Consider the following 21,327-nt stretch of genomic DNA (forward strand, 5'->3'; position numbering starts at 1 on the left):
CGCGTTGAAGTCAGCCATTGTGAAATTTGTTGAACGCGCAATGGGGAGATAACTCAATGTAAAGCGCCGACACTTCCTCCCCATGTTTAATACTATTTTTCTTCCTAAAACTCGAACCTTTTGCTCGGTATCATAACAAATTGTTTTTCCGCTGTAAAAAAAAACTACTTGATGAAATTAAGTGAAATTTTTTTTTCGAGGAACTTCATTCCATAACGAATACATGCAATATAACCTAATTTTGATATTTTCAATTTTTTTAACGTCTTGATTAAACTGTACAAGTACCGAAAATGTTAAGGTGGAAAAGTTAAATTCGGTAACCATTTTCATTTGATTTAGTTTATTCATATAATGTTGACCCATTCCAAGCGTGCTCTTTTTTTTTTTTTTTTTTTAATTTTACATGCATAATACTAACTGGATTTTAAATGGAAATGATTTCTAATTTAGTAACATATAAGAAAAAACAACATAAAACCATTTAAACGCCTATACAGAATTTTTCTAGCGTTATTCTGAGGAACGTGACTTTTAGATATCCCTAAAACAATGTGAAAAACGGAGCGCATGCTCCCGTGACGTCAGAGTTGTATTAACTATACAAACTAAGGAAAAGCAGAAGCGACTTAATTATTTTTTTAAACCTTTGTTTATCTTCTTCAAACTGCAATTAATAAGTAATCTTTGTTATAATTTTGTTAGGTTTTAAGATTTACACAGTTTAATGATTAATAATATTATAAACATCTGTATATTAAATATGAATGTTCTTTTGGTTACCTACGGGCTTCCATATTTTGTTCGGTAAAAAGAGACGAACAAAATATGAGGGGTTACAAAATGCTTAATATTTGTGCAATAATATTTTCAAATCGGGTTTAATCTGGCGATGAAATAGCTGACAAGAGCCATGTAAAACTTAATATTAAAAAATTTTTTTAAACACAGTTAATTAAAAATCTATGTTGTAACGGAACATTTTGAAATAATGGAATTTTAATCGTTTTAATCGTTTAAAAATTAATTAATGTTTACGAAGTTTCTTTTTGACAATTCAACTGATTACAAGTATATATTAATTCGAAAAAACGCTATTAAAAACAAATAATAATATTAAATTCATATCATTTTTTTAATTGCAACTTCAAGGTAAATTTTTGTTCAATACGTGCATTTAAACTTTTAAAAAATAAATATATTTTTTACTTGTTTAAACTCTTATGTTTCGTAATAAATAGAAATTTCGTTAGATTTAAATATATTTTGTTCGAATTTCTAAAAAATAAATATGGGGGAGGGGAACACGCACTAAAAAAATATTTCCCCTCATATATTTTACGGAAACTGCATTTTATATGTTATTTCATTCTAAAATGGATAAGAATCGAAAATTCTACGAAAATCTAACCATTAGTTGATTTTTGCTAGATTTATTAAACACGGGCATGTTTTCACGTTCGGAATGTCTACCATGGGAACGTTATTTTAAAGCGACAATTATGTAAACACGATTTTCATCTCGCAATTTCATTATTTTCGTTCGATGAAAAAAATTTTTTTTTTAATTATTACTGGTTTATTTTGCCCTTCTTCTTTTAAATGGTACAAAAGTTATACTAATAATCTTAATTCATAATAAAGTTACATCGTGTTACATATAGGGTGGGGTGGGGTAATTCTGTGATGAATTTTGGCAGTCCCTAACTTTTTAACGTTTACCATTTTCAAATCAGCTGGCGCATATTATCTGTATGGCCAGGAAGAATAGTTTGTAATGTCTACTAATTTTCTAAGTTAAAGTGTCCCTCCCCGCCGCCGCCTTTCTCTATTTCATACGTAATATTAAATTGATTTTAATGTCAACACGTTCAGCATGTCATAACTCATAATCTTACAATAATAATACAAAAAAATTGAGCTGCGACATATTGTCTTTTCGGTATAATTACATGATTCGGGAAACTACACGATTACCCCAAATGATAGTTCCCTATATATAAGTAAAGGTTATTCGTACTTTTAGTTTCGTTTTTGACCTCTTCAAATTATTGAGTAATGACGATATTGAACTATTATTGGACAAGAACCAGAGTGAATGAACGAATCAATGAATGGAATGCCGAAAGCGGAAGAACGTAATATTATTGAGAATTTGATTTAAAAAAAAAACACGATAAAATCATTATGAATTAAAAGTAAACAGATCTAATAATCCAAAAGGCACTTAAAGCATGTTACAAACATTTTTTAATTCATTCAATTTTATATATTCAAACAAAAAAGAAGCTAAAAGCGAAAATTTAGAAAGATAAAAACGAAAGTCTATGACAATAGTTACCATTAATCTCGAACCCAAAACATTCAGTTATTATAAAGTATCATATGACACATTGTTAACGTACAGTATATATATATTTTTTTACAACTATTTTTTGTACAATTAATTAGTTCAGTATAAATATATGACTGCTTTAATTTATGTATTTAAGATTAAAAAAAAAAATGTTTATTTTTTATTTTTATTGTAAGCATTTTGGTTCGTAGCTAAATTAGCACATGATACAAGAAGCAGAGGCGGCGACAGCGGTCACCACGACAACGGCTACGGCGACATAGTAAAAAAAAAAATAAATAAATAAATAAAGTAATTAAATAGGTTTTATTTAAGAGTTGGCTAGTGGCGACTTGTTATTGTGGAAAATAACAGGGAATTGACGCCGATAGCTGCTTTAACATTATGGATATAGCCTTATCTTCCCGAAGGAAGGCCCTGGCCATCCGACAATGGACTGTTCAGAGAAAAAACCTCGTAAATGTTTGCAGGTAAGGAACTATTAAAAAGAAGAAAACTCTTTTTTTTTTTTTTTTTTTTTTTTTTTTTTACACTCCATCTTTCTTATTTTTTCTTCTGCTTCTCTGTCTTTACTTTTAATAAACAAGATCTTGGCCTTTTAAAAATTGTTATTTGTTATTAAATTATTTTGTTTACCTATAATTTAACTTATCTTTGGAAATACCGAATGTATGACATTTTGGTCAACGGATTTCTTGGCAAACGGACATTTTGTCCAACAATTTTTAAAAATGTTTTTCTATTTATTGTTATTTAAAAAAAAAAAAAAAAAGAAGACAATTGGGCAAATAATTAAATAAAATTTTATTTTATTTCATGTAACCTATAAGATTAATTTTACCATCTTTTTTATGCATAATTAAAAATATACAAACTTCATTCATTTGAAATGAAGAATACGGATCGTGTTTTCTTTTTTCATGGAATTCAATTTAAATTCAATTTTTACGGTATCTTTTGTTTATTAAATTGTTAGGTGAAAGTACAGAATAGATACAAAACGTCCTCCCTCTCATGTTAAGAAATAAGAACGGGTTTCTAAATAATAATAATCCTATTATTTCAGTCAGCTCTGTCTGTATTTCTGCATAAGTGCCTGTGCCTGACATTATATGAATAAAAACGATATTTTTTACTTTTTTTGTTTATAGATAATTGACGAAGCGAAGTGAAAAACTAGTTTAATCCATACAATCGTTTAAAGTTTATCAACTGCTTAAAAAACTGTTTCATCATAGATTTTATTTTGTCCATGACTAAATTGTCCATTGTCCAAATATCCGCCTGTCAAAAAATCCCATGATTTTCATTTTTTTTTTTTTTTCATTTTGAAATTTGAAAAAAATGTGTTAATTTATTTATTTTCTGGAAGGAAGTAAAAAAGATTTGATCTTTCTAAGAAAAATCGATTTTTACTGAAACCCAGCATCGATTATTGCTGTTATTAAAAAACTAAAATATTTAATTAATAAATAAAAATTTTCCCGTTTTATTTATTCTTTAAATAATGTTTCTAGTCAGATTAAAGTCTTGCCTATTATTGCTCAATTTGAAATTTAATTTAAAAAATAAGGAAATAAATAAAATACCTAATAAGGAAAAAAGATTTCTTTTTATGTCCATGTATTTATTTTGTCCTAAGTAATTATTTAAGATTTTAAAAATAGTAAATAAGTTATTTACTATTTTTAAAATCTTAAATAATTACTTATTTAAAATAAGGAAATTAGTAAATTAGAATTCGACCTTCTTTTGGCTTAGAATAAAGTGTAGTAGCTGTTCTGACTTCACTTTTTCTGTCCTGTCAGTGGGGAGAGAAATCCTTCTGAACTGAGACAATTTTTATTTTTGTTTCTATCCAGACTGCCCCTTTTTGAGGGAGCTGGATTTTCCCCACATTAAAAACCGACATTATGTCTAACTAACTCTGTCCTCGTGCGGAGGCAATTAACTGTATGGTACTTGTAATTTTATATTTTCAGTTTTTGTGGGGTCAGTCTCCAGTATTCATGGAAAATTCCGAGGCAGTCCTAAAAATGGTCGAAGTAGTTTATGATTTGAAAACCGCGAAAAAAATGTACTTGTGCAGTTTCCGGACCGTGCTGAAATAATACCATTATTTAGAAAGACATTCTTAACAATGGGGAGGGGGATTTTGTTAACTATTCTGTACTTTCACCTACAATTTCATAAACAAGATACTGTAAAATTTGAATTCTGGCCTCCGGGTTAAGATCCAAGTGTAGTATCTGTTCTGATGCTACGGTTAAATTAATTTGTCCTTAGTCAATGTAGAGGAAATCCTTCTATACTAAGGCAATTTTTATTTTTGCTTACTGCCACAGTGCCCCTTTTTTTAAGGAGCTGCCCCCCACATACACACACATTAAAAATGACCTTATGTCAAATTTTGCTTTCATGGGGAAGCAAATAAATACCAACTTCAAAATCCTACGAAAAAAAAAAAAAGAAGTTTTCATACCATAAACTATTTCGGCCATTTTCAGGACTGACTAGGGATTCCCTGTCAATACTTTGAACTTCCCTCTATAACAACTGAAATACTTTAGATGCCAATTCTTTATTTCATCTTTATTTTTATGTTTAAAGACATAAAGGAGAATTTTTTTTTTTTTTTTTTTTATTTACACAGGCTTCACCACATTATCAAGGCCAAGAGGCCACTCGAGGATAAGGGTTAAAGAGTGTACAATAGAAATTGGGCAATATAGTAATCATTAATAATGGAAATTCGGTAAATTTGTTAACTTATCTGGAACGGCTCTTCAAGAACTTGTTTACGTTAGACTTGAACACAACCATATTGTAGTCAGCAGGAAAACGGAAGACAATTCCACAGGTGTGCAGTTCTAAGAAAGAAGCTTTGTTCATGGAATCTACGTTTAGGTTTAGGCACAGATAAAGAGTGGGGGGAATTATTGATAGTGTTTACAACTAGACGAGTGTTTCTTGTGAAAGTTTGGCGAGGGGGGACCATAGATTGAAGCTTAGTCGAACACTTTCCATGAAAATAACGATACATCAGAGACAAACTCGCAACATCTCTTCTGTGAGATAGAGGTTGCAAGGAAGAGAAAAGGACATCTCCTACGAGGCTACGAAGTCTATTTTGAACTCTATCAAGGCAGGCCAAGTCCTTTCTAGCAGCTCCTGCCCAGATGTGGCAACAGTATTCCATCCTTGGACGTACCTGGCTCTTATATAGATAGAGAATAGCATCAGCAGGGAGATATCTACCGGATCGATAGAAAGATCCGACCATTTTTCCAGCGGCCTTGGCAACAGATTTGATGTACGTGTTCCATTTAAGATCAGGAGTAATGGTCAAGCCAAGAAGCTTGTCAAAACTTGAGGCCTCCTGAAGATGAGAGCCATTCATTTCAATTGATGCCAGATGTGGATCAGAATGTTGATGATGTAAAGAGAGAAGCTTGGTTTTAGATGCATTAAAAGTAACCAGCCACTCCTTACCCCATTGTACTACGTGCTCAAGATCAGAGGAGAGAGAATTGGAGAGAACTTGGTCGTTTACTGTCTTAGATGTGCTACCATAAATGGTAGTGTCGTCAGCATAGATGTCTACAAATGATGTAAGGATATGATTTGGAAGATCATTAATATAGATCAGGAAAAGAGTTGGGCCCAGGATGGATCCCTGAGGGACACCGGCATTAATACTGTGAGCTTCTGATTTTTGCCCCTCAACTACTACTCTTATGAACCTATCAGAAAGAAATGATTTAATAATTGAGAAGACATTTCCAGCAATACCATAGCTAGAGATCTTATGAAGTAAACCTTTATGCCATACCCTATCAAAGGCCTTAGATATGTCAAGAGCAATTGCCCTAGAAAGGTTGCCTCCGTCGAGAGATTTGCTAATCCTATGAGATATAACTGTAAGAACATCAGCTGTAGATCTAGCAGAACGGAAACCATATTGAGTGTCACTAAGAAGGTTATTTTTGTTGAGATGGTTGATTACTTCTGTATTTAACACAGATTCCAGTAACTTACTCATGACGCACAGGAGACTTATTGGCCTGTACTGAGAGGGGGATGAGCGATCACCTGAATTCTTAAATACAGGGCATACTGATGAAATTTTCCAGGGAGACGGGAAACTATTCTCCTTAAGACAACGTTTAAACAGTTTTGTAAGTATGGGCGCTAGTTCAGGTTGAAGTTTTTTGAGTACTATAATTGGAATACCGTCAGGGCCAGTTGCTTTACTGGAATCAAGGTTGTTGATTAGCTTGGCAACATCACGTACAGATATACATATATCACATAGCGTCCATTTGGTTTCTCCGAAACTCTGGAAACCTAGTTTACAGGGCTAAAGACACCAAATGTATCCGTTCTTCAGTCAAATCACAGCATAGGGTTAATCTAATTTTTTTGTTTTGCTTTATGAAAATCGCTCCAAACAAAGCATGATATTATTTATTTCCCCACCTCACCGACGTTAGGATGATGTGACACAAGGGTCAGAAAATGAGATTTGAAAAGTCAGCATTTTAGAGGAAGAGCATTCTGGCCTGCAGAAAATGCCCGAGAAGCCTAGTTACTATTCTCAAAGGAGAGTAGACCTCCTCGAACTGCAAAGAATCAAAATGTCGGTCAACAGGGAAAAAGTCATCCCAGTAATGGCCAAGACTCTGGCTTTGGTGTTGTGGGGGAGACCTTGACTGACAAGACATGAAAACACTTGATATAAGGCATTATAAAGAATGAAAGATGCCTATTGTAAAGTCCATAAATACACATTGACTTTAGGAGGAAAACAATCAGCAGGAAGAGTTCCATAATATTGCAGTTGTTGAAAAGAATCTACTGAAATAGGAAGCTGTACTACAATGAGGTATCAGAAGAGCAAATTGATGAAGACCATTTGCCAAACAAGCTGAAGCAAATGAAGCAAGGAATGAATCTGACTATTCTGAAGATTGCACATCATAATAGTGCTTATAGAAAAGACTGAGCCTAGCAACATCATGTCTGTGAGAGAACCCTCAGATGGGATAGATTCACCAGACCAAATATGACCACAGTACTCCATACATGGTCTGATTCAACTGATCGATTTGTATAGATAGAGAATAGCTCCAGGTGTGAGAAAGTGTTTGGAGTGAGAAAACTGACGCAAGCAGAAAGTAATGGATCAAAGAACTCCAAGAAGAATTTGATGAGAGAAACCAAAAAGTTTTCATACTTTTTTTACCCGTGTACATTGCGCTCTTAAAATCTACCCGTTGTTTCCATGAAACCAAAAGTATTGATGGAAGATCAAACTACGTTTTGTTTCGTTATTTATTTTTTATAAAATCATATTTTGCTAATATCATTCAAACGTGGCAGTATTTGAATATATGGTTAAGTGGCAGTTTTAATCATTTAGAACTGCTTTAAAGCTTCACTGCTCCCTCATTTTCCACCAGATTTCAAACAATTATTACAGTTTATAGATCACCTTCTCAGCTATATTGTGAAAAAATTTTTTTTTCAATTTTCGTTCAGTAAAACAAAAGTTATAATGAATTTACTGGTGTTCAAAATTGTAAAAAAAACGTTAGGTGAGCGACATTTTTTTTTTTTTGACTGGTTTCCATAGCAACCACGTCGCTTAAGCAACTACTGAACATGCTACCAATTCACCCCTTTTGCGAAAAGAGAAGTAACAAGTGACACAGAGAATGAAAGGGAGATAATTGAGGGAATTTTATTGAAAGCAGACAAGTGACGTACATTGTTATTACATATGTGTATGTTATGTTTATCGGGACAAAAAAATAAGATTGAAATCAAACAAAGAACAAGTGAATTTACTGGAAGCCTAGAAAAATCATGGATTACAATAGAAAAATGAGAGCATGAAAAGTAATATGGTTAAGCTTAAACATGGAAAAGTAAAGGACTAGTTGTTAAAACACAGAAAAGAAAAGGACAAGATATTCTAGTAAAAAGTATAATAAATTTATAACTTAAAATATTGCAACATTAATAATTTTTTTTTTAATTCGATTCAACATTATATAATCAATTCTTAATGCTGCAATATTTTAAGTTATAAATTTATTATATTTTTTACTAGAATATCTTGTCCTTTTTTTTCCATTTTTAAGCTTAACCATATTACTTTTCATGCTCACATTTTTCTATTGTAATTATAGAATCGTTCTTGTCTCAAACTCTAATGATGCGCAGTTCTTACTGCAAAAAAAAAAAAAGGGAAAAGATCAGTTTAAAAATGATTCTATAAAAAAATGCATATATTTCAGATATTTGCAAGGCGTTAATCTGTAGACTGAAAAAGAAATAAATAAAATTTAATAAAATCATTTTTATTTTTCCATTGACAGCGTCAAATCAAATCTATATAAAAAACGTGAGAATGTGTGTGAGGACATTCTCAACATATATACTCAACAAATTTTTTATCTACAGACTTGAAATTTAGTATATAGAGTATTCAGACATATAGCATACAGTAAAATGTTTATCATAAATATAAAATATATATGAAATTAAAAAAAAAAGGGAATTGATGAAATTTAAAAAAAATATATATTTTGTGCTTCTCTAGAGGTCCACCTAAGTTAAATAGGAATTTCATGAAAAAAAAATAGGAAGAAACACTTGTGATGTACTTAGTTGGGAGGAAAAATGAATACTGTTCACCAAAAATTACGGAAATTCCTCCAATAATTTTTTTTTTTTCTTTTTATAAAATAAATTTAACTTTTAGCTGTATGAGGAATATCTCCATCTTTCTCATGATATTCAAGGGAGATTTTTTTTTTTTTTTTTTTTTTTTTTTTCCTCAAAGGTTTAAATTATTTTCCTTATTCTTTATAATGACACCAATAATGTGGGCAATGTTCCACGCACAGCTAAAAGTGGAACTCATAAAAGCAAAACTACTGGATGAATGGATGTGATTTTTGGTTATATTTATTTTTTTCTCACAAGTACATCATAAAAGTTTTGTTTTTTCTTTTCTTTGACATCCATATACAATTTTGGTGAAACCCTGGCAAAGAATCGAATCAAATCTATATATCTATAAAAGTGTGTGAGGACACTTCCCAACCTATATACTCAACAATTTTTTGATCTACAGACTCGAAATTTGGAATATAGGGTATTCAGATACGTGGAAAACTTTTTAATCAGTTTTCATCCGGAAAAAGGGCTGCTAACTGGTCAAAATTTAATAATTGCTACATGGGGAGGAGGCCATCGGATTTTTATCTGTTTGTCATCTGTTTCACAAATGTGCATGCATGAATCGTTCACATGACAGATTCCTTTGTTAATAAGAAGATTTGAAAACACTTTTTAAAGATCCTGTCAAGCTGGCCTAATGGTTATCGTACTTGACTCATCATTTTTCGAGTTTGGGTTCAATCTTGGCTTGAGTATTTTTTTTTTTTTTTTTTACAAGAAATGAACTTTCTAGAAAAAACAATACTCCCATGCACATGTCTCAATTTCTGTATTAATTAAAATATAATATTTATGTATATTTTATGACCAGCCAATGCCGAGTGGCCTGCTAGTATTATATAACTAAATAGGAAAATTGTAAACTTCATAATTGACTCCAAAAATTAATGATTTATGTAAATATTTTATTTTAAAATTTAAATTACAATTAAGGATGGATTTAAATTCATTCTTTTTTTCTTTTTTTTTCAAATTCATTTTGATTTTCAAACTAAGTTCAAAAACGTTTTGGCCTAATCCTTTTACTTTTAAAATTTTAGTTTAAAATTTAAAACAAATATTAGAAAAGATTGATTTTTTTTTTCTTTAATTTTTTTAAAAAATTTTTTTAAAAATTGAGTAATAAATTGAATTAAAAAATTACTTTTGTATTCAAGGTTTTTGTTTGTCTGTTAAATTAAAATTATTTAAAGAATTAACATATTGATGTGTTCTTATTAAGAATTGTGATAATTTATTTAAAACTAGCAAACCTGTGTCCCAGGGTTGCCTAGGAAAGTAGAGTAACTGTAAAAATTCCTTACCCAATCTTGAACGATCTATCACAAACACAGACTCCACAATGTTAAAAGCAGAAATTTCTGTCATTTTTTTTTTATGTTACATATTAGTTTCACAAATAAAGGTAAAATTGTTTATTGTTTTGTTTTTGTTTAAGAAATCGTAATGAAAAAAAAATGTTTTTGTTAAAGAAATCGTAATGAAAAGAAAGCAGTAAAAATTTGCTCATGTGATTTTTTATTTTAGAAAAAGAAGTCTTTAAAAGATATTTTTATCTGTGCAGTTTAACAGATATTGTTGAAATAATGTCATTATTTAGAAACCCATTCTGAATATAAAGTTAAATCTTTATGTGCAAGTATAGAATAGCTAACAAACACAAGGTACTGTTAAAATTTAACTTGATAATTCTAAGAAATAGCATGGTCCATAAACTGTAGAAGTACAGAGATTAGTAATTGATTTTCTGTTGGTAATTCAGTTTTGTTTTCTTTTTTTAATTAAAAAAAAAAGGGGGGGGATGTCATTTAAAAAGAACACTGTGGGTGAAACTTAGTTATTGATTTTATACGGTATGATGATGATTGGTTTTGTGGATTGGGTTATCAAAAAAAAAAAAAAAACGTTATGAACTTGATTTAACAAAAAAACAATGTAATCAATTTACTTTGTTATAGTTAAAACAGAATTTGTCATTTGGAAAGGTTGCAGTTACTGAAAGTTAATTATAAGTTTTGAAGTTTTTTTTAATTTAAAAAAATCTTAATACATGATATTGAAAACTAGCATTATCAAGTAATTTTGTTAGTGTAAACAATAGTGGTTGTTTAAAAAGTAAGCTGTTGCTGAAACTTAATTGTTTTTTTTGTTTTTTACGTTTGTTTATAAAAAAGAAAAAAACTTTAATACATTAAAAAATATCTTTATCAACTAAGCTCCAGCATCTGTTCCATCGCCGCAATGTTGCATCACTGTGCCTGTTTTACAAATAGTTCAATGAAATGTGTCTGATGAACTCGTTTCACTTGTATCCCCTCGACGTACAAATCCCCAGCAAACCCGTTTAGCAATAAGATCTCACCCCTTCACTATTGTTGTCCCTAAATGCCAGAAAGCTTTCTATTCTAATAGTTTCTTCCCTCGAACATGTAGACTTTGGAATTCCCTTCCTGTTGCCTGCTTCCCTGGCTGTACTGACGTGCAGGAGTTTAAATGTAACATAAACAAATATCTTGTTAATCTTTCCTAGACATGGCCCCAAATGGTAGCCCCATTACATCCTAGTGGTGATATGCTTTGTAAGGGGTGAACATGAGTGAAAAAAAAATAAAAATATAAAAAAATAACTTATATGTCATCAGGCTAAGATGCCTTTTGGAATGTGATTTGAGTATTCCGGTAATTAATTTCCATATTCTTAAGAGCAGTTCTATGTTATGAATTGCTAGAAGGGGTAATGGTGCATAAAACGAGATCCTAAGTTTCAAAGATGGCGGCAGGTATGTCAAGTGAGTTATGGAAGCACAAAATTGATACAATACTTCTGCTATTCTTCAAAACTGCTTACTTATATATTTGGGCAAAATATTAAGATTTTTTTTTTTTTTGTTAATATATTTTTTCTAACATATTTATGTTTTTGTTTTTAAATTTACTCTATTTAAATTTACTATATTTAAATATACTTTATTTAAACCTGTGCAGTCTATTATGATCGTTGCCGATTAAAAACAATGTTAGTTTTTATAATTAACTATAATTTAGGTTTATTTTTTCACCCCCTTTAAAATATATAAAAATATGTAAGTTTTCTTTATCGATGGATTTTGTGTTTTTTAATTGCATATCATTTTCAAATAACTGTTTATATTTTGTCAGATTATTCGGATATTTCAATGCGATTAAAAAACACAAAATCAATCGATAAAGAAAGTTTACATATTTTTATATATTTTTATTATAAGAGGGGGGGTGAAATATAAACGTAAAATATAGTTAACTATAAAAAAATAATTTTTTTTTTAAGTCAGCAATGATCGTATTCTTCGACCGGTCGGAAATGATTCTGTACTTCAGGAATTCAAAGTCATTACATGGTTCCTTCTTAGCCTCCCACTTCCAAGAGGGTCCCCTGACTCTAACTGAGAATCGGTCCGATCCTCTCTCATTCTCTGATCTGAATCTGATTCTCTTTGTTAACTCTTCGAACCCTTTCCTATATTGAGAAATCATTTCTGCCATGACGTCATACGTATGTCTGGCAAACGTGACCACAACTCACGTGTTTCAAACATGCGCGATTTGCATATTTTTAAACATTTCTGACGACCAGGAAATTTCCTATTCTCTTTGTTTTACAAAGGAATTTAACGTACTTGTTAATTCTCTAACTGATATTTTTATTATGCATTCTTTCTAAGAATGTGAATAGATTTTCCAGCCAAATTTTATTTATAAAATATTTTAAAAGAATTAACAATTTAGCTGGACATTCCATTTAAAACCTATAGCTCTTTAAAACTTATCTACAGGGTTCGATCCTTGTTTTTATCTGATATCATTTTCATTTAACTAATTCTCTTTTTTTTACTTACATGAAAAGGGGACAGCCCTGTTCATGTAACAATTAGGATTTGCGGTAAGTGGTGAATGTTAAAAGATTTGCAGAGGAAGTATTTGCATATTTTCCTGTAATGTAGTTTTACAGAAAAAAATATTATTTTATTAAATAGAAGATATAAATAACGTTCATTATTGTTTTATAACTCACCAAAAGAATCTGTAATATACATCTTGCTTGTCTGTTTAAATGTATGTATGTATGTATGTCTCGCAAAAACTTTCAACAGAGATGACAGATTTTCATGAGATCAGTATCATTCCGAAGCTCGACCCTTCGGACGACAAATATCGAAAAATTGCCCAAAAATATTAATTCCTTCACCTTCAACTGGACATTTTTCTACAGGGAGAGGTCGCTTTTTTCGCTGATATTTTTGAAAGTCACTTCCTCTTTTCGATTGTCTAGACTTAATTTGAATCTATGTCACTTCCAGTTTGACGATGAGTACAGCAGCTAACGCGTCATGTTTTCACTTTTTTTTCCTCCTTCGCAGTACAGGTTTGAGCTTGCCTGCTTACTACCACTTTTTTTGCTTAGCCAACACCCTTACACACGCCTCCCACTTTGTTTTCCGCCTTCGTGTCACAGGTTTGAGCCATCTGCCTACTACAACTTTTTTTTTTGCTCAACACACACCTACAAACACCCAGGCAATGCTGGGCACTTAGGCTAGTCTATTTATAAAATTGAGAATGTGTATGTGTGAAAGGACATTTCTCAACCTATATACTATACAAATCTTTGATTTACAGACATGAAATTTGGTATATAGGGTATTCAGACGTGTTGAAAACATTTTAATCGGTTTTCATCCAGAAAAAATGTGCTAAGAGGTTAAAATTGGTGGGGGTCTCATCAGATTTTTATCTGTTTGCTGTTTCACAAATGGCATGTATGAATCATTCTTATGACAGATTCCTTATGTTAAGAATAAGTAGGTGTGAAAATACTTTTTTAAAGCCCGTGTCAAGCTGACCTAATGGTTATCGTACGTGACTCCCTGTCTTTAGGTTTTAGTTTCGATTTCAGCTGAAGTATTTTTCTTTTTACTTAAAAGAAGTAAACTGTTTAGAAAAAACATAATACTCGCATGCACATGTCTCAGTTTCTGTATGAATTTAAAATATAATATTTATGCATATTTTACGACCTGACAATGCTGGACAGCCTGCTAGTGCCCAATAAAATCCAATTTCTATGATCTAGAAGTATATAAGCCATGTTTAGTTTCAGAACAGTTTCCAATGGTTCGTTGTTCTACACAAGTCCTGGGAGTTGACTGGTTTGCAGTAAACATTTCTCAAGTTAGAATCCACAGAGCAAAAGATTCTTTCCGTGTTGACACAAAGAAGAAAAACATATGCGAAATTGCTACAGAAAGGTTTAATATTTATGGAGCAATTCTGGTTTCTGATTGGTTGGTAGCAGAACGTGAATTAATTCGATTCCTCAGTTCCTAGCAGCATCGTTTATAAATAGAATCTCCCATCTGTGCAAGATCATACCCCCATTATATAGTAAAAAATATTGTAACATATGACTTATTTTATGTAAATTGGCTTATATTTTAATTTAATCATTTTCTGAGTAATAACGCTTTCTTCCTATGATATTACGTTATTAACTCCATTTTTCTTTTAAAGAAAACAAAAATAAATTCAGTTTAAATTCAGTTAGTTAATAATGAAAAAATTTTTAGCCTGCTATCACCCATTAGACTGCAGGATCACTGCCCTTAAGGCTGCAGTATTGTTCCACTTAACCGAGCACTTTTGAAGAGGAGACTGTGTTGGTACAGCGACACTGCGCGCCACAACTCAGGAGAGATCATTCACAAAGCAATAGCTCTAGAACCACTTCAAGATTAGCGAAGATGTCTGGGAACCCAGCTGAAGACGTGGTTACACCCCATCAAAGCCAATGCAGAACCTATTTCCGGTCGACAGATCTACGGTGTTTGCTACTCATCTTAGGATTGGTTGGTCATAACTATCTCGACTGCTGCAGACCGTCATCAATTTCCATTTTTTTTTTTAAAAGGGTGATTCTATAGGTATTTATTTGCTTCCCCACAAAAGCAAAATTATGACACAAGGTTGTTTTTAATGTGGGGGGATACCAGCTTCCCAAAATGGGGCACTCTGAAAGTAGGCAAAAATAAAGATTGTCTTCGTATAGAAGGGATTCGCCTCTGTTGACTAAGAGCAAATTAACTTGCATATAGCACCAGAACAGATACTACACTGATTCAATGTTATGAACGGCTGGATGGCACGGCTTAAATGGAACTGTTTTGAGATCTCGTTATTCCTTGATTAGATTCAAGAACATGAGTAGTGTGTTGACTGCATTCATTCGGGATGCTGTGTGTTCTAGAGGAAGAGATGACTCAACCCATCCTGGGTGAATGGCACCAAAAATCAAAAGTCAGGCCACTAGGTCAAATATTGTACAATTGAACTGTAGTTTTCCTAGAAACTTGTAACTCCAGTGTCTATCAAAAAGTATGCAATGGTAAGCAGAGCATCATTATAGTATAATTTTTTTTATTTATTTATACAAACATTATTGGCTACATATGTGCATACATGTTTCTGCTCTGGGTTCTTTAGATACAGCATCATCAGGTCGCATTGGGTTACACTGAAACCAGATTTGACACACATGACAGTGAAGTTCCCTGGATTACTTCTTTGGGAACCATGACTCTGATCTTTTCAATTTTGAATCGGTGTAGTAGCTGTTCTGTCCTCAGTGAAGGCAAGATATATATATATATATGTTATTCATTTACACGTTAGGCACAAGTCCAGCAAAAGTATGGAAAGAGGGTCGCTCTGTTTAACCTTAACTATATATTTTTGACCCATTCTTGCAAGCAATATCCGTCACCTACACTTCAGAAATCACCAAAATACCGCATTTACTCCATGGACTATTCTACTTAAAATATACCCAATGTTCTGAAAAGTTTTATTATCTCTCTCTCTCTCTCTCTCTCTCTCTCTCTCTCTATATATATATATATATATATATATATATATATATATATATATATATATTTGTGTGTGCGGAACGGTCTCTACCAAATTCCTGTCAATTTTTGGTTTACAGAATGGAACTGGAAACTTGATATATAGGAGAATCGGACCTGTGGAACAAATTCGATTTGTTTTTTTAGCCAGTAAAAAATAGTTGCTAAGAGTTAAAAATGGAAAAATTAGAACTTGGCAGGTGTAAGTCGACAAAGTGACCCTTTACACATGTGCATATGTGTGTGTGTGTGTGTGTGTGTGTGTTAAACTACATTAATTTATGAAGATTTGATATTCATTTGTCCTTAGCTCAGATGGTAGCTAATACGGCTTAAAAGCTAAATATTTTGGTTTCAATCTAGCTGATGATAAAGACATAGATATTTCAAATTTTTGAAATCACTATATATTGGGTACAATATAATAATCAATAGAGATTTGCTCTATAAAAAAATATATGAAATCTGCATAAATAAAAATATCACATTTAAGTGCATTTTACGACCGGACAATGCCAGACGGCATGCTAGTTAAGCAAACATTGCTAAAAATAATAGATCTTCTGCTTAATTAGTTATAGCTTTTTTTTTTTTCAATTTTTCTAATTATCTCTTTTTGTGTCAAAATCAAAATAATCTTTGTTCCATATATATGATGAACGTTTTTGATTCCGCATCGTTTTGATCTTCGACCGGATGTCTAAAATCAAAGGCCTTAAAATAGGGGACTTTTGGGGCATATATATATAGATCGGTGGCCTTTTTTGATCAAAGCGCAAAAGTGAACTATAAAACCAAACTCTGACCTATATAACTTCTATTCCAGACCTTCTTTAAAATAAATATTTCATGGCATAAAACTGAAATTTTGTAAAACAAATTTTTTCCTTTTTATTTTTTTCTTTCTTTTTTAGTTTCTTTTAATAATTCTGTTGAGTCAAATTTTCAATTTGTTAAAAAAAAAAAAAAAAATGAAATCGATTCTTTTCCCTCTCATGTGACCCATGAATGACCATTCATTCATCCATTTCCTTTCATTCATTGTTTGTGAATGTGACTTTGTGTAGCAGCTGTTTTATTAAAACGTAGTCGAGCAAAAGCGACTACTCTTCGTGTTACTATCTAGACCGAATACAATCTTATATTAATTTTATGTCTTACTGTTAAACGCCATCAAAAAAATTGTTTGAGTCAAAATAAAATTAAGAGATGGAAAAAGAGATAAGTTTTCGTTCTGAATTAGATTTTATGAATCGAATCGGTGACTTTCTGGGTAAAATACGAGGTCTGTTGTCGTTAGTGGCGATTCTTTGACGGCGATTACCATTCATTCAGTAGTTTTTCAATTTCATCCAAAATTTTTAATGGAAAATTAATGAATGGGGTAGATTTCGTCTCCTTTTTTTTTCTTTTGTAAATTTATTCGCTCTAGTAATGTATGTGCACGCGCGAGCGTGTATATATATATATATAATATATATATATATATCTGGTTTTGTGTTTTTATTTTCAGCTCTTTTGTTTTATGTGTAGGCTTATTTATTTGGTATTCATGCATCTGTGTTACTGTTCTTAAATAATAATATAATCTAGAAGCCCATTCTTAATCTGTTGGGGGAGGGTGTTTTGTAACTATTCTGTACTTTCATCTAACAATTTAATAAACAAAAGATACCGTAAAACTTGAATTTAACTTGAAAATATTATTTAAAAAAAAAAGCACGGTACCTTCTCTACACAAGCACTTTTTATTTATTTATTTTTGTTGTGTATAATGTATTTTATAATGTTTTATCCTACCTGTCTCGGTCAGTGGTTTGAGGGTAGCTATGTTATATGCCAATGAATATTAAATATAGGTCAAAATTCATCTGTTTTATCAAGAGTAGGGGGTGGGATCAACTCTCTACATTACAGCCCCTCCCATGGTTTGTGAAAAAAAGGGAGAAAAACATTGGGGTTTTTTTTTTTTTTTTTTTTTTTTTGATGCTTTAAAATTAGACCAAAATGTTTTTTTGTCAGCTTTCGTTTATTTGTTTGCCTAACGGAGAAAAAATTTTCCACTTGTGACTATCAAGAACAAAGAGATTACAGTTATGAATTTTTGATATTAGGAATGATTGTGTTCGTTGGATTAATCTTGCTTTTTAACCGGACTTGTACATCTGGAAAAGGTCGGAGGTTACACTGACCGAAACGTGTGCAAATAACACTCAAGATGTGAACATCCAATCCAAATAATACAAGAACAAAGAGAGTTGAAAATTTGATCACTTAGTTTAAATGGTAACTGTTTCCTTCCAGTTATTCAAACCATAGGTTCTCAGAGTTGGCAATACTGCACCTCAAGAGGTTTCAAAAGGATGCTAGCGGTGATACTGCAATGATGATGATGGGGGAAAAAAAATCTAAGGATGTTTAAAAGCAAAATTCAGAAATTTGATTTTTGACAAAGAATGACATGGAAAACTTATATATATATGGGAGTCACCGCTTATCAAAGTCTGAAAGCCACTCGAGGATAATGGTTAATGAGTGTACAGTGATCATTAGTTGTGGATATTGGGTCAAATGTGATTATTTAAAACGACAGCTTAACAAGGGATTGTTTGCATTTGGCTTGAAGACAACTATATTGTAGTCAGCTGGAAAGCAGGCCAGTGAAACAGAGTTCCACAGGCAGGCAGTTCTCGAAAAGAAGCTTTATTCATGAAATTTGCATTTAGATTTATATGCACAGATAGTGAGGAGAAATTGTTAATAGTGGCTGTAGCCAGACGAGTGTTTTTTTTTTTTTTTTGTGTGAAATTTTGGCAGGTGGTACTGTAGATTGAAGCTCAGACAAGCACTTGCCGTGAAAATAACGATAGAGCAGAGACAGACTTGCAATGTCTCTTCTGTAGGAAAGAGGTTGCAGGGAGGAGAAAAGGGCATCGCCTACTAGATTTGGAAGCTGATTTTAAAATTTGTCAAGTTTCTTTTTTATATTAAAATCTAAACTCATTTGAGTAATGACTGAATGTTGTTGGTATCTTAACATGGAATCACCAACTTGTATTAGAAGCATTTCCCTGTATGCCAGTGAGACTTGGAATGTAATAGTTGAGGACATTACCAGACTAACAGCATTTATGCAATGATACGATGGATATAATCCTCAAAGCTTGCTGATAGAATCTCTCTTAATGAGCTGAGATGCAGGCTTAACCTCTCTATCTATCTATCTATCTATATCATATCTATATCATATCTATCTATATCATATCTATCTATATCATATCTATCTATATCATATCTATCTATATCATATCTATCTATATCATATCTATATCTATCTATATCATATCTATATCTATCTATCTATATCATATCTATCTATATCATATCTATCTATATCTATCTATCTATATCATATCTATCTATATCATATCTATCTATCTATCTATATATATATATAGCCCCTCTCTTTGGGTTGAGCACTTTGTAAATATATTTTCACCCAACGCGTATTTAAGCAATTATGCGAAGCCCACTATTTATTTGTTTGTAAATGAATGGTTTGAGCACTGACTGCGATAGGCGGGTGTGAACTCGAGGAGAAATATTTACAGTACTGATTCCTGGTCCGATGGTTACAGCTATTGACTGTCAATGCAACAGTTGTGGGTTTGATCCACGGCTGGGGAAAAGTGTATGGTCTAGTCGCACTGATTCGTTGTGATACAACGAAACAGTACTGTATGTGGATGATAAATATACATATTTCCCCCCAAAACCTCTGGCCTTGATGAAGTGGAGACTTGTTAATGATTTCAAATGATTTGAAATAACAGGGAAGACTTGATTCTAAACTTTCATTATATTATTTTAAATTTCTGTATATTATTCTTTTTTATATTTATATCAGATACGCAAATAGCATATGGCGCACTACACAATTCAGCTCATTCCCTTTCCAACAAACCTTCCTTTGTTAAATTCTGACCAATGGTCGCTGAGATTTCAAACGTATATAAAATTGACAAAAAAAAGTGGTATATCTATGGATGGATATATATATAAACTGGTAGCTATATTGAAATGCTCATATCTTTGGTTCTATTGGACCAAACTACATGAAAATTTGAAGGCTTTTTAATACTATTCTATGGTTAATATTTTATGACAACCACCTAACCATCTCGGCCATGAAGGAGAGGAATTGATAAGTATGATCAGTTAAGGTCTATAAACTGAAATATACAGGTGCGAGGAAGTGGCGTGATATTTGACCTAGTTTTGCGCTGCAAGCCAGTTATTGTTTCCCCGCGCCCCATCATTCATTTTTCGAAGACGCGGCGAGCTGGTAAAAGTCGAGCAAATTAAATAGACAGGTGACCCCCGTTGTTAAGTCGTAGATATCATTTAGATGTGATGTAAAAAGTTTTAAGGAGCGAGCCGACCGAGCAGTCTTCGGAAAAAAGCCTTTTGCAGACATACACAAAAAGCGAACATCTAGGCACCGCCAAAACTGGGGGGGCAGGTCAGTACTTTTTGACAGACCGTCTTTTTAAAAATCTACCAAAAATCAGGTAATTATCCGATCAATACGAAATTTTCAGCGATTATTAAGAGAAGAATGAACTTTATAACAGTCTACTTATTTTTCATAAACGATATTTATATATATATATTTTTTTGCTTACAAAACCCCCCCCTTGTTTTGAAGTGGGAACAAATATGCTTAAAATAATCATCTGAAACTGAACAAAACATATTGTGTTGTTGTAAGGGACAGAATTATAGATTAAAAAAAAAAAAAAAAATTGTTTGCATACCTTATTTTGACGTCTGAATATCAGAACTTCGATTGTGTTTAATTATCCCGCTTTTGAGTTTTGAAGTGTGAAATTCGGTGAATATGTTAAGCAAAATAATTAATTTAAGTTAAGCAAAACAAAAAAATTTTTTTTTAATATTTATACGAAAAAAGCCATTTTAAAATTTTTGATAAACAAATTAACAATTTTTTTTTAGCGAGCCGAATAATGCATGACCATTATTAAACAGAGCATGCTTTGAATAATCGATACAAAAAAAAAAAATTCGATAAATATTGTGCCCTTTGTGTTAAAAATAGCATCATTTTTTTCGATCTCGTTTGAAAACGTTTGCCGCCTTTCGACTACGGTGGACCAAACGCGCTGAAATAATTTTTTTTTATTCTGCTTTAAATTGCCCCCTCCCCCCATTTTGGGGAGCCTGGCCCCCACACACATACACATTAAAAACCAAACTCATACA

At 31.9% G+C, this 21,327-nt stretch overlaps 1 protein-coding gene across 1 annotated transcript in view; it reads left to right on the forward strand.

Annotated features, from left to right (window-relative positions):
* The first annotated feature begins 2,538 nt into the window (after positions 1–2,538).
* The window catches only part of LOC145258151 (RUN domain-containing protein 3B-like), a 70,679-nt gene continuing 51,890 nt past the window's right edge, over positions 2,539–21,327 (forward strand). The window contains exon 1 of the mRNA XM_080115939.1: positions 2,539–2,826. Within this exon, the coding sequence (XP_079972065.1) occupies positions 2,741–2,826 (86 nt within the window). The 5' untranslated portion in view covers positions 2,539–2,740. The remainder of the gene's footprint in view (positions 2,827–21,327) is intronic.

Source organism: Euprymna scolopes, chromosome 33 (assembly GCF_053919585.1).
Source record: "Euprymna scolopes isolate OS-2025 chromosome 33, ASM5391958v1, whole genome shotgun sequence".
NCBI classification, from domain to species: Eukaryota; Metazoa; Mollusca; class Cephalopoda; order Sepiida; family Sepiolidae; genus Euprymna; species Euprymna scolopes.